The sequence below is a fragment of the Anarhichas minor genome, unplaced genomic scaffold, assembly GCF_050575085.1.
Source record: "Anarhichas minor isolate MPS153535 unplaced genomic scaffold, ASM5057508v1 ptg000136l, whole genome shotgun sequence".
In the NCBI taxonomy this organism is placed as follows: domain Eukaryota; kingdom Metazoa; phylum Chordata; class Actinopteri; order Perciformes; family Anarhichadidae; genus Anarhichas; species Anarhichas minor.
This window is the reverse complement of record NW_027466582.1, coordinates 18,403,967-18,416,432: the sequence shown is the minus strand read 5'-3', so window position 1 is coordinate 18,416,432 and position 12,466 is coordinate 18,403,967. Positions and strand designations below refer to the sequence as shown.

Genomic DNA, 12,466 nt, shown 5'->3' with positions numbered 1-12,466 from the left:
TTCATCACCAACACTGCAAGTAAACAACAACAAACAAACAATTTTCAGAAGAAGATGTAGATCAGAATAAATTACCTTTTTATAACTTTTTAAGGAGCTGTCGGTGCCAGTGTCCGAGGACTTTCTGGAATATTTGGCAGATGGGGCGGTGGCCATTGAAGTGTACGGCCACAAGCAGGCCAACCATCGCAGGAACCTGGCACTGTGGGACCTGGGAGTGATTCAGGCCAAGACCCGAACCCTCAGAGAAAGGTGAGCTGACACGAACCATGTCAAAACTGATTAAATAAAGCTCACAAGTCCACTCCACTCAAAAGTGACATTTTCCAACAAGTGAGGAATGAAGGTTAGTTGTGTAACTTAACGTAAGTCTAGTTTCATTCATCTGAACTATTGACATGATTTTAGTGTCTGTTTCACCCTCTAATGGTTCATTTAACCAACAGACCTATCCTCAAAAACACCAAACTGTCACAACGTTTAAAAGTATGTATTAATATGACGTCAAAGGGATCGTTAGATAGTGACTAGAAGTGTGCTTTTATACCTCATACAAGCACACTTCTAAACGTCCCTTTAAGCTTAGATCTGATGCGTGTCCATGCTGTGCCTGCAGGTGGAGTGAGGTGACCCGCCACCTGGAGTTGTGGGTGCAGCTGATGGAGCTGAACGAGGCAGGAGAGTTCACAGCTGTCGAGGTTCTTCCTGCTAAAGATGTTCGCACGGGAGGAGTCTTCCAGCTCAGACAGGTATCGTGGATATGTTTGGTTTTATTTGTGGTTTGTACATTTGAACGGGGACACTGGTTGAAGGTTATTTTCTAATATTAGGCTGAAGTTTTCCATCTCCACTTCCTGTCTGTATTTTAAGAGAGAACCACGATTAACTGACGAACCTACTTGTTGCTTTTTGTTGGCTTCATGGAAATGTGGCTTCCATTGTCCTATCACAAACGTGAGCCTATTTCTATCCCCTCATGTGAATCTGTCTGTCCAGGGTCAGTCCCGTCGGGTCCAGGTGGAGGTCCGTTCAGTACCAGACTCGGGCACCATGCCCCTCATCGCTGCCTCCATCCTCTCTGTGTCCATCGGAGACGTCAAGGTCCGACAGATCTCCAAAGGCAGCGGATCACAATGGGTGAGCAGGAAATACAATCAGCTGTTTGTATTAGTTCAAAGTATGCTGGACGAGGGATTTGTTTTTGGGAAATTGAATTACCTTGATCTTTGGTTTTTATGCCTAATTTGTGTACGTGTGAGAATGATTCATTTTGATTTCCTCAGACTCCCCCATCTGACATAAATAGCATCTTTTTTTATCTATTGTTTGACTCTAATTGGTTCTCTCTCAATTTAAATGTCAGGCTGGGGATGAAGAAATGGACAGCTACCAAGTAAGTAGATCAATTACAAAGAGCAAGATGTGTGATAGTTTGCTCGTAACAGAGAAAAGAAATGCGGCAAATCAAATAGTCTGAACAACTGACACGTATGTGTATCTGTGTAGGAGGTAGACCTGGAGAGGATGAGGGAACACTGGCTGCTCACGCTCACTCAGAGACAGGAGTATCTGGACCAGCAGCTACAGAAGATAGTTTGCAAACCAGGTACAGCTGTGGGACTCATGCAACCCAAAAAAACCTTATCTGAATCCTACGAAAGCTCTGAGAGGAAAGTGAGAAAACAATCATTCTGATGATCCATCATTTTTAGGTCTAAGATCTGAATTGTTTCCTCTTCAGAACATTTGGGGGGGGGGGTTTGCTAGGATAATCTTTAACAGTTTCCTGTTTTGTTGTTGGTGTTTGTTGTTGTAATACTCGTTTTGGCCACAAGGGGCTGCTACCGCAATGCTACCCCATGTTCTAAATGTGGCTAAAAGCGTTCATGTTTTTTCCCCCTGTTCTAAAGTCATAAACACCGGAGAGAAATCAGCTTCCATCAGACTTAGAAAATGTTTTTTCTCTCACTTCCCTCTTTGGGCTTCTGTTAGACTCTGATATGGATGCAGAATATATGGATGCTTGGTTGCAGCAGTATTTCCAGTCCTCTATTTCCTCGTCATTGTGCACTTTTTATGATGTCATTTCCTCCCACTGCTCAAGTGTGATTCAGGTTTGAAAGATCTGGTACTTAACTTTTCCCTTCCCGTATTCAGTGTGTGTTTGAGGTCTTTACTTCTTGTGTGTGTGTGTGTGTGTGTGTGTGTGTGTGTGTGTGTGTGTGTGTGTGTGTGTGTGTGTGTGTGTGTGTGTGTGTGTGTGTGTGTGTGTGTGTGTGTGTGTGTGTGTGTGTGTGTGTGTGTGTGTGTGTGTGTGTGTGTGTGTGTGTGTGTGTGTGTGTAGATAAGTCCGAGGATGATGTAGAAAGGGAGTCCCAGCTGCTGGAGTGTCGCCTGACGCTAACCGAAGAACGCAACGCCGTGCTGGTGCCGTCGGCTGGCAGCGGCATCCCCGGAGCGCCGGGGGAGAGGTGTGTTTGAAGGGAAATGAATTGATCCAGCAAGTATGTCATTTATTTTATTTTATTTTCCAGCAAAGGTTTGCTTTAAGGACACAACGCTTCCTGTTCACCCTTTGGAACGACCCTCTAAATATCTACAAAGATACTCGTACTTCATTTCCATTTCATGGTACTTTATACTTGGAATCCATCACAACTCTGAGGAGAATTTTGTACTTTTTACTCCACCCCAGAAAAAAGCGACAGCTATAGTTACCTGTTACTTTACATATGAAGGTTTCCAATACAGAATACGTGGCATACTTATAAAATAAGATACATATTTGTGGATTAAAGTGGCAAAAAAGACCAGCGATGACATTAAAATGCAACCACATTTATTATGTAATACTACAAACTCTCTGAAAGAGGCTACTCTGCATAATCACACTTTGACTTTGGATACTTCCGTACATTTTGCTGATAATACTCACGTACTCTTACTTTTTAAAGGAAAGCAAGCAAACTTTACTTGTAATATATGTTTTTCTCCGTGGTATGGCTTCTTTGCTTAAATACATAAATCTGAATACCACTCAAATTCAAGTTGATTTCCCATCACAATTGTGTGAGCTGATCATAATCCAAAAACATCACATAATGCATCAGTACCTCATTTTGTACTCGCACTGAACTGGACTAGGCAGCTTTGTGAAGGCTGAACTGTAGATGGTTATAATTATTGGGTAAAAGTCAAGTCTGGGTTAACTTTAACCTGAGCTCTTATTCCATGATTTATCTCACACCACCACCACCTCCTGGACGAGGAGTGCTGACTGTGCTGTTTCTCCACAGGGTTCCTGTCCCCGGCATGGAAACACACATCCCCGTCCTGTTCCTGGATCTCAGCGGTGCGTCGCTCCTCACCGTTCTCTCCGTCTTCACGAGCGTCCAATCGGCTTCTTTTCCGCCGGTCTCACTCTTCCGTCTTGTTTCCCCTCCAGCTGATGATTTCCAGTCCAGTCTGTTGGGCCCGTTGGCGGGGGGGCTGGATGCTCTGCTCAGTGGGGAGGACGACGACGACTTCTTTGACCTTCATGTTGTGAAACACTATGATCCAGAGGTAATATGATAATAATATCAATAACTTCATTTGGGTAGCACTTATCTCAAGAAGGTTACAAAGTGCTTCACAAAAATACATACATATTTATAAAACATAACGATACACAAGTGAGTGACACATAATGACATAAAGTGCTCAGAGAGACAGGAGGATGACAGGATAATAACTTAGTTTCTATAGCACTTATCTCAACAAGGTTACTAAGTTCTTCACAAAAATATTTAAAAAAAGAAACAATAAGTAAAGTTACAATGAAACATAATGACAAAAGAAAAGAACAATAAAAAAACACAAAAGCTACAAATCAGGCACAGAACATTCCTATAAAGACACGCTTTAAGATAAGGTGACGGTTGATATTCAGGGTGGATTTGTGAGTTTCCTTCTCTTATATCTCGTCTCTGCACATCCCAAATGTGCCGCTGAGGGAGCATCCGTTAGCCGCTCATGTTCCGTGCTTGTCGATGTGCTCCTCCAGGTGAAGGCGGAGGCCTCCTGGGACTCGACGGTCCACGAGTGCCCTCAGCTGAGCCGCGTGGCTTCGGCCGACCAGAGGGTCTACCTGACGGTCAGCGCGGTGGTCCAGCTGAGCCACCCGGCCCACATGCAGCTGGTGCTCAGGAAACGCGTCTGCGTCAACGTCACCGGGAAACAGGTGGGTGGCCCCGAGGCATGATGGGTAGGAGCCGTCTGACGCAATGGCGTTTTTTTTTTAGTTTTTTTTTGCTTTCTCTCTTAGAAAATGACTCGTCCACTAACACAGTTCATTTAAATGTATGTGTTTGTGTGGCAGGGTTTTGCTCAGAGCCTGTTGAAGAGGATGTCTCAGCGCAGCACCATCCCAGGCAGCGGAGTCACCTTTGAGATCGTCTCTAACATCCCAGGGGTAAGAACCGCGCCGCAAAGATGTTACAGTAACCATCATTTGACCTCAGACCACCACTCAAGAGCAGGGTGTTTACTGTGCATCAATGGGTTATTAAAAAAATGTATCATGCATTGTTTTTACACAGCATTGTTGAATACTTGATGCTGATTGGCTACATTCTGTGGTCTTTGCTTTCTAAATAACCGACCAGAGATGAATTGTAAACCTTGCAATAACTCCTTTGTGCTGCACATCAACAGTTTGTGAGGGATAGTAGAGTATTTTGCTGTGAAAGGCAGCATGATGTAAGTAAATGAAACCCCAGCAGGGTGCATCAGGCACTACCCCGCCCCTTTACACCGCGTCTCCCTGCTCCCACAGGACATCCACGGTCCAGAGGACAGGGAGATGCTGGCCAGGCTGGCTGCCAGCACCGAGGGCGACCAGTCGGCCGACAGAGAGGCGGCCATAGAGAAATACCTCCGCAGCGTCCTGGCTGTGGAGAACATCCTCACTCTGGACCGACTCAGACAGGTCAGGAAACACACAATGAACCACTTGGTATTCAGCATCATTTACCTCCCTCAGAATAACTGAATGTCTGCCCACGCTCTCGTTTAACTGTGCTCCTTTGATTGGTATTTGTCTGAAGCACGAGCAGATTAAATGCTCATCGGTTGTGTTTTTTATTTTCCTTTCCACCCTGCCAGGAAAAGAACCGGAAACATCTAATTTATCCACATAATACAAAGCCTCCAAATAGAGAAACTGTGATAGTGTTTCCATAAGTGACACAATTAGAAATGCTTACAAAACACATTTTGTGTGTGCGTGCGCGTGCGCGTGTGCGTGTGTGTGTGTAGGAGGTGGCTGTGAGGGAACAGCTGGCAGTCAGAGGCAAAGCTTCCAGACGCTGCCTGAGCTCTCCAAACATCAACCGGGTAAGAGAGTTCAGAGTTTGACTCCTGCTAACCACTAGATATGTCGGCTTCTTTGTGTTGGGGGTTTTGTTCGTCGTGTGTCTCTGGTGTTAACCTGTCTCACTACCACCCTGGCTCTAACCCTCTAACCCATGAACCAGCTGTCAGCCAGCAGTCTGGATCTGTACTCCTCTACTCACAGGCTCAATGACTTCAAGGTGAGACACATAGATCACGTCTACTAATCTTCTCGTTCTGTCCTCAAGGTCTGTCTTTCACATGAATTCTCTGATTGTGTCGTTTTCTATACACTAGTGTAGTGTCCGTTTGAGAAAGAATATATGGTTAATATTCAATATAGATACTTTCTGAAAAATCCAAAAGCTGAAACATAACAACTTAAAACACTTAGAGAGCAGTGATTCCTGACCCGTGGTACTTGTACCTCAGGGGGTACTTCTGAAGATGTGTGTGTATATATATTATTACATCTGTAGAGGACATCTATCAGTGTCGTTCCAGTTCTTTCTGCTCACCAATAGAGGCTGTTAAAGGTCACAGGTTACGTTGAGCCACATGTGTATAGTCCTCTTGTATGTGCAGGGCTGGGAGAGCCACCAGGACCTTTCTTTTGTGCCTCCTTCATCTAGACGCACACTGCCCAGCTCCATTTCCCAGAACCTGAGCCCAGAGACAGGTACTGATACAACCTTTGTCTTCTAATGGATTCCTTCTGTCGTCCTCTTTTTGCTTCCTTTGATGTCATCAGCTCCATCTTTGCTTTATCCTGTGGACAGGATCCTTTGTCTTCTTTGCCCCCCCCCCTCTCCCTCTCCCTGCTTCAAACATATAATCTTTTCCTCCTTTCCCTCTGCCCTTGTTGTCTCCGTCTCTGCTCCTGCAACCTCCTCTTCTCCTCTCCTCACCTCCGTCAGTGCATTCAGGCTTTGCTGCGTCTTATCTCTCTCCAGTGAAGGCCGTACCCAAGCTGCTGAAGTCGCTGCTTCCAGGTGGGAGGGGAGATGGTCGGGACCAGGCTGCTGTCCATCATCAGCAGGTACACTCACTCTGGGTTTAAGCCTGTGTTCTGCACTCCGTCTTATCAGGGATTTCAACTTTACATGCATCACTGCAGCATGAATCTAAATATCCCCTCTACTCATCAGCAGCTAGTCCTATTTCTCCTTGTTGCCATGGAAACAGAGCTTATGTAGATGGAAACACAAGCAATAAACAGATAGTGTGTAAATGCCTCAGTGCCCAAGATGAGGGGTTTCAGAAGGAGATAAACTTCCTCATAAACAAGTAAAACAAACTGTGCTTTAGTGTAGACCTCATATCACTTTAAAAACATAACCCGTGGCTATACTCACCATGTGTGTATATATATATTCATTCGTCGTGCATTAATCCGGAGTGTTTGAGTTAGTTTCTGGTTTCCATTGAACAGTCGACACTAACAACACTAAACATGAAACATTAGCGTCGTCAGTGTAAAACTCAGCAGGCTGACTTTGAATAAGTTTGAAAGATTACATCATTTGCTGCTTAATTTTTGAAAAATGGAGATTCAACTTTTTTACCCTTCGATTGGTTTAGAAGAAACATTGTATTTGTAAAAACTAGTTTAAAAAATATGATTTGTATATTTAGTGTCTGTGGTCTGACCCATCTTTAAATGGAAGAGTCCACCTGCTAATAAGATATGAAAATGCTTCATCCAGCTAAGTTATACAAAGTAAGCAATCCCTATTAGCGGCATTATGAATACCAAAATGTAAGTATTCCAATCTTTCTGATGAGAACCAACGTAACTGTCGTTCGGAGCCACTTTGACACCCCCGGGTCTCGACTGTAACTGTCTGCACATACAGCACCAGTGATTGACGGGCCGTACAGTGTTAGTGATCGGAGCAGAAGCTCCACAAACAGCCCCCACTGAGACACAAGCACTCTGCGTGTAGAGGAGGGTTCATTCAGGAGCCTCCTCACCCACTGATCTCCAATCACGTGCCAGTCGAGACCCGGGACGTCCGCGGCTTCTCGTTGCAGCCCAACACCACGGCGTCTGCTTCCACTGATTGGAGCCTCGAGCCGCGGAGGGGAAGCTCATCAGGGCACTGGTGCCGCGGTGTTCGGGGGGAACGGAGCCTCGTTAGTGCATTGTTTGAGGCCGTCGCTCTAATGAGCGCCACCATGCCTGCCACAGGTGTTTGGAAAGGTCGACACGGAAACAAAAAGTCGTGTTCTGACAACATCAGCAGGCTGTTGAGGTGTTGGTGTATCAGATGAGTGCTCGAATGTAACCCTGATCTGAAAAACACTCAGTGCAGTGGATGGATTGCCTTTGATGACTTGAAGTCTTGTCTCGGACAAGATCCAGAATCCTTCACATAGATCTGACTGTGTTTTCATGTGCTGGATACATTTCTTGTTCCCTATTCAATAAACCCACCTGTCCATGCTAGAACATTAGGAGGCAGCCGTTCTTCTTCCTGGCGCGTTGTGTCCACTTGCAGGTTTGTCCCGAGCCAGAGAGGGACAGGATAGACGTGTTTGACCTGCTGTCTGGTGGACACGGCGTCCCTGTAGGTCTTCGTCCTGCTCCGAGCCAAAGCACAAAGAGACCCAATCAATTCCCCCATGAGAGCCACACGATCATCCTGATTCATATCCTCAGTCGAAATGTCTTGATTTATTAAACATCAGACACAAGAGCCTTTTCAAAAGAAGCTAATCACACACGCTATTGATTGAGCTGGCGGATCATAAGGAGTGTTGGAGGTGACTAGCATACTGAGCAGGGATTCATGCTTGTGGGTGCAATCATAATAGTTTTTACCCATTTATCATGATTATTTGATCTGATGAACAGATATTGTTATTGCACTTTCTGCATCTCATATCAACATCTTCACTGCTGATCACAGTGACATCTCTCCTCATATATTGTGCTGTGACAACACACATCTGTGCAGAGCTAATATATTGGAACAGATGGCCGAGTGGCCGAGTTAGTTATTCTGGTTTAGTATTCTGTGAGGCTGTCGGAGAAAGCAGAAGAATGTTCAGCCTACAGGATCTGACATCCTTCCACTGTTGTAGGTTCTGTCTCCCCGTCACAAGCGTTAGAATGTCCTCACAGCAGCTGATCCCTCCGTCTAATGAACAGGTTTGGGAATCTACAGGCTTTAATGAATATCTAATCTCCAGGTGGAACCGGACCGAAATGACACCGACCTGCTCGCGATCACATCGTGAAATCTGCTCGACAAGCTTTCAGCGCCGATTTGCAAATGTAAGATTGTTTTATTTCAAGATGTCATTAACGGAGCGTTCCCTTTGTGCCGCAGAGTGTGCCTCGCATCATGGTGCAGTCGGCCAGTGTTGAAGAGGGCTTGAGCAAACATCAGCAGCCAGTAAGTTCTCCAGACCCACACGGTGTGATAGGGTATCTACCAGGAATACTGCAGGACCGCACGCATTTCTGATGCATGGTGTGGTCATACCATCAGTTTGTTACTGAGCAGGAACTATTGAATCCAACAAAACACTTTCTCAACAATACTACTCTGAATCTATCTGGATGGTGCTTAACGTTGAAGAACTGTTGCACTTATCCTGCTGTTATTATTTTATTGTATTGTTTTCTATTTTGGCGTGGCGTCGGTTATTTTTGTACTTTTTGTGTGACATTTCTCTTTTTTTAATCATTGGAAACAAATGAGAGCGATAGCGTTAGAGTCGGTTATGTGTAGCATTAGGTTGGTAGAGATCTCTCATGATGCTCTAATCAATATTTTTAACAATGGATCAAAAGACTGTCCTGTGAAAGAACGTCAAAATGACAAACCCTGGTTTTACATCCCACAACTTTACCGTTTTGGTTGACTCTCACGGCTCTCATCAACGTTGTTTTCAGTGTAAAGCGCTCCATGGTCAGCACCAAACAACAGACAGACGAGGTTAGCAACTAGCTTGTGACCATAGTGCAGCGTTCAGCAGCTAGGAGCCAGATGTTTCCCTCAGGAGGTGGAAGAGAAGAAAACATTTGCCAGCTGGACACGACTCCAAATAAATGTTTTTTTCATATCTGTATCAACTTCTCTAGGATGTCGTTACCCTTTTGTTCATGCTACACCCCATGTGGCCATACACTCAGGTGCAGGTCTAAGAGATTCAAATCAGTGATTCAGACCAATTTATCTGTGATTCTGGTCTAACGGAGAACAATGAAAGATCAGTGTGAGTGCGTTTCAAAATCACCGCTAGAGTGAAGAAACGGTCAACACTGTCAGGCAGGGATTTAGCCTTCTGCTGCATTCTGAGTCACCAATACCTCTGTTGCTATGTTTTCCCCTCATAGGTTGCCATTGAGGAAATCATTCCTCCCGATTTCCAAACCGAGAGCCCCAGATCTATGCCCCTCCCACCGCCAATCATCCCGGAGACAGAAGAGCCCGCCCTCAGCCCGGTGAGCGAGGCGTCGAGCGGATACATGTCGACTAGCCTGTCTACAGCCATGCTGTCAGACGTCTACACGCTGAGCTGGGACCTGCCCGTGTCATCCGGCAGCAGAACCAACGGTTTTGAGATGGTGCCCGATGAGGAAGAAGACGACGGAGTGGCGCAATGTGACACTTACTCAGAGTTTATCCATGTGGACCAATCGGAGCCTCGGGAGTCACTGCTGGTTTTGGACGATGAGGCGGCTGAAGAGAGGACGGACTCGCCCGATTCAGACGACACTCCATCGGATTCCGACCTGAAGAAAGAACCTCAAGAACCTGATCAGTCTCTGTCGGCCCAGTTGATGGAGCAAGGAGAGCCTGATTCAGCTGCAGAATCAGATTTAATATGCCAGACCAAACAAATGCAAGACTCAGCCATTGACCACATTGGATCAGAACAATTAGACAATTCAGAGCCACTTAAAGATTCATTGTTAGTACAAGAGAAAGAAACCAAGCAGACAGAATCTTCACAGACAGAAGAACTCGAGCTAGCTGCCACAGACGAGACCGAAGCTGAAGTGTCTGCTCAAGAGGTTCAAAGTCAGTCTGAAACAATCGTCCCACAGCAGCCCAAACAAGACCAAACAACCCTCAACAGTGCTCAAGATCCAGCTCCACATCTGGTCCCGGCTGTGTCTGTGTCCGAGGTCCCGGCTGTGTCCGTGTCCGAGGTCCCGGCTGCGTCTGCGTCCGAGGTCCCGGCTGCGTCTGCGTCTGCGTCCGAGGTCCCGGCTGTGTCCGTGTCCGAGGTCCCGGCTGCGTCTGCGTCCGAGGTCCCGGCTGCGTCTGCGTCCGAGGTCCCGGCTGTGTCTGAGGTCTTGGTTCCAGCTCCTGCCCCATGTGAAGAGTTGGTTCTTCTAGCTCCGTCCAAAGAACAAGCCACTTCTGAGGCCTCAAACCCAGGTGGCACCTCCATGCCTACTTCATCCTCAACCACAGATGAGGTCCAACAGGAAACACCTGCCAACGCATCAAAGAAAGCCACCTCAGCCGCAGCTCCTTCTCCGCCCAGTGTTCAGACCCTCAAACCTGATGCCTCGGTGGCAAACCCCTTCAAGATCCAAAAAGTCAAGTCTTCAGACCTCAAGTCCTTCCAGTGTATTGTGGGCGTGGAGGAGGAGAAGCCCGCACAGGTGGACCGGACCAGCAGCCTCAACCTCTCTGTGCCGATGGAAAGCCTGGAAATCATCTCCGACTCTGAGGAAGGAGATGCAGCTGCAGTTCTTCCCGACTGGCTGAAAGAAGGGGAGTTCGTGACTGTGGGGAACAATAAGAGCGGCACCGTCCAGTACGTTGGACCCACGGATTTTGCAGAAGGTACCTGGGTGGGCGTGGAACTGGAGGTACCAGCAGGTGAGCACAACGGCACCCAATCCTGTTGCTTCTTGATGCATTCTACTTATCTCCATCACCAAACGTACCTTTCTCTGTCTTTCTCCAGGAAAGAATGACGGCTCAGTGGGAGGCAAGCACTACTTCCACTGTAACCCCGGCTACGGCGTGCTGGTGAGGCCAGACAGGGTGAGCCGGGCCGGTGGCAAGCGCCGCCGCCAACAGCAGAAACGCCGTAGTGCCAACCTGTCCGGATCCAGCCCCAACCTGGCAGCTCTCACCGCTCTGGCCAAAGGCGAAGGTGGCGGGGCATCGACCGGCCGATCGAAAGGAGAGAACCGCAAGTCGTGGAACACTTGAGAGGCTCACAATCAGCTGAGTGGCTAACTGTGGCGCTCACGCATGCAGCAGTTAGTAGACGTGATTATAGGGTAAGCTTTCAGATCGACTACAGGCTTCACTGCAAGTTTGGGAGACTAAGGTTGATCCAGTTCACACTGCTGTGATGGGAGAGAGAACCCTCTCACCATCACATGTAGTACTGTATCACACCTGATGTACTTAGGAATTTAAAAATACTGTTTTATCAGAAAATGTAGATGTTTTCTCGATGCAAAGAACTTTTCTCAGATTCATTTCAAAGGACCGTCTCAAAATCAGCACATCTGTTCTTTTAATGTTATTGCGCTTGCCACGCTGAAGAATGTTAAACTAATCTAAACTCCAAAGGTCCCACGACACCTTCATGTGCTCATACTGTATTACACAGCTGCATGGATTGTATTGACTCTTGGTATCGGTAGTTTTATACTTGTGCCTTGAAATAGAACGACTACTCAGCCGACGTGCCTTAGTGATGAACCACCAGCCTGCTGTTTAACTGGAGCTCATTTTGGCTCTCGAATGTGTGATCTACTGTTTTAGAAAAAAAATGATCTTGCACTCACTTTTCTGACAAATTCTACTGAAATTTTGCAACATTTTGAATCAACTTGTCAAGATTGATTGGAAGTGACTTGTTTTTAAATGGAATATTTTTTTCACATTCTGTGTGCACGGGGATACTTGAGTTATGTTGGAAAGAATTGGTATTCATTTTTGTTTGGTGAACAAGATATTTTATACTATGCCTGAATGCTTATTTATTTAAAGATGAAGACATATCGATGGTGAAAAGCAAAATCACCTTTTTATATTGTTGAATAAATTTCATTCTGCTCTCGTCATCCAATGTGATCTTTGTAGAAAACATAATGAACACAGGA

The 12,466-nt window shown here is 46.1% G+C and overlaps 1 protein-coding gene across 2 annotated transcripts in view; it reads left to right on the top strand.

Annotated features, from left to right (window-relative positions):
- The window catches only part of LOC142942494 (kinesin-like protein KIF13B), a 33,251-nt gene extending 20,824 nt beyond the window's left edge, over positions 1–12,427 (top strand). The window contains exons 25-42 of one of the 2 annotated variants that reach the window (XM_076084859.1): positions 95–252; positions 617–749; positions 997–1,137; positions 1,364–1,393; positions 1,507–1,606; positions 2,345–2,471; positions 3,297–3,352; positions 3,446–3,564; positions 4,046–4,222; positions 4,361–4,453; positions 4,817–4,969; positions 5,299–5,376; positions 5,517–5,573; positions 5,959–6,052; positions 6,327–6,412; positions 8,709–8,774; positions 9,722–11,222; positions 11,311–12,427. In XM_076084859.1, the coding sequence (XP_075940974.1) occupies positions 95–252; positions 617–749; positions 997–1,137; positions 1,364–1,393; positions 1,507–1,606; positions 2,345–2,471; positions 3,297–3,352; positions 3,446–3,564; positions 4,046–4,222; positions 4,361–4,453; positions 4,817–4,969; positions 5,299–5,376; positions 5,517–5,573; positions 5,959–6,052; positions 6,327–6,412; positions 8,709–8,774; positions 9,722–11,222; positions 11,311–11,561 (3,420 nt within the window). In that variant the 3' untranslated portion in view covers positions 11,562–12,427. The remainder of the gene's footprint in view (positions 1–94; positions 253–616; positions 750–996; positions 1,138–1,363; positions 1,394–1,506; positions 1,607–2,344; positions 2,472–3,296; positions 3,353–3,445; positions 3,565–4,045; positions 4,223–4,360; positions 4,454–4,816; positions 4,970–5,298; positions 5,377–5,516; positions 5,574–5,958; positions 6,053–6,326; positions 6,413–8,708; positions 8,775–9,721; positions 11,223–11,310) is intronic. The other variant, XM_076084860.1, reaches the window with a different exon arrangement.
- Positions 12,428–12,466: the final 39 nt, after the last annotated feature.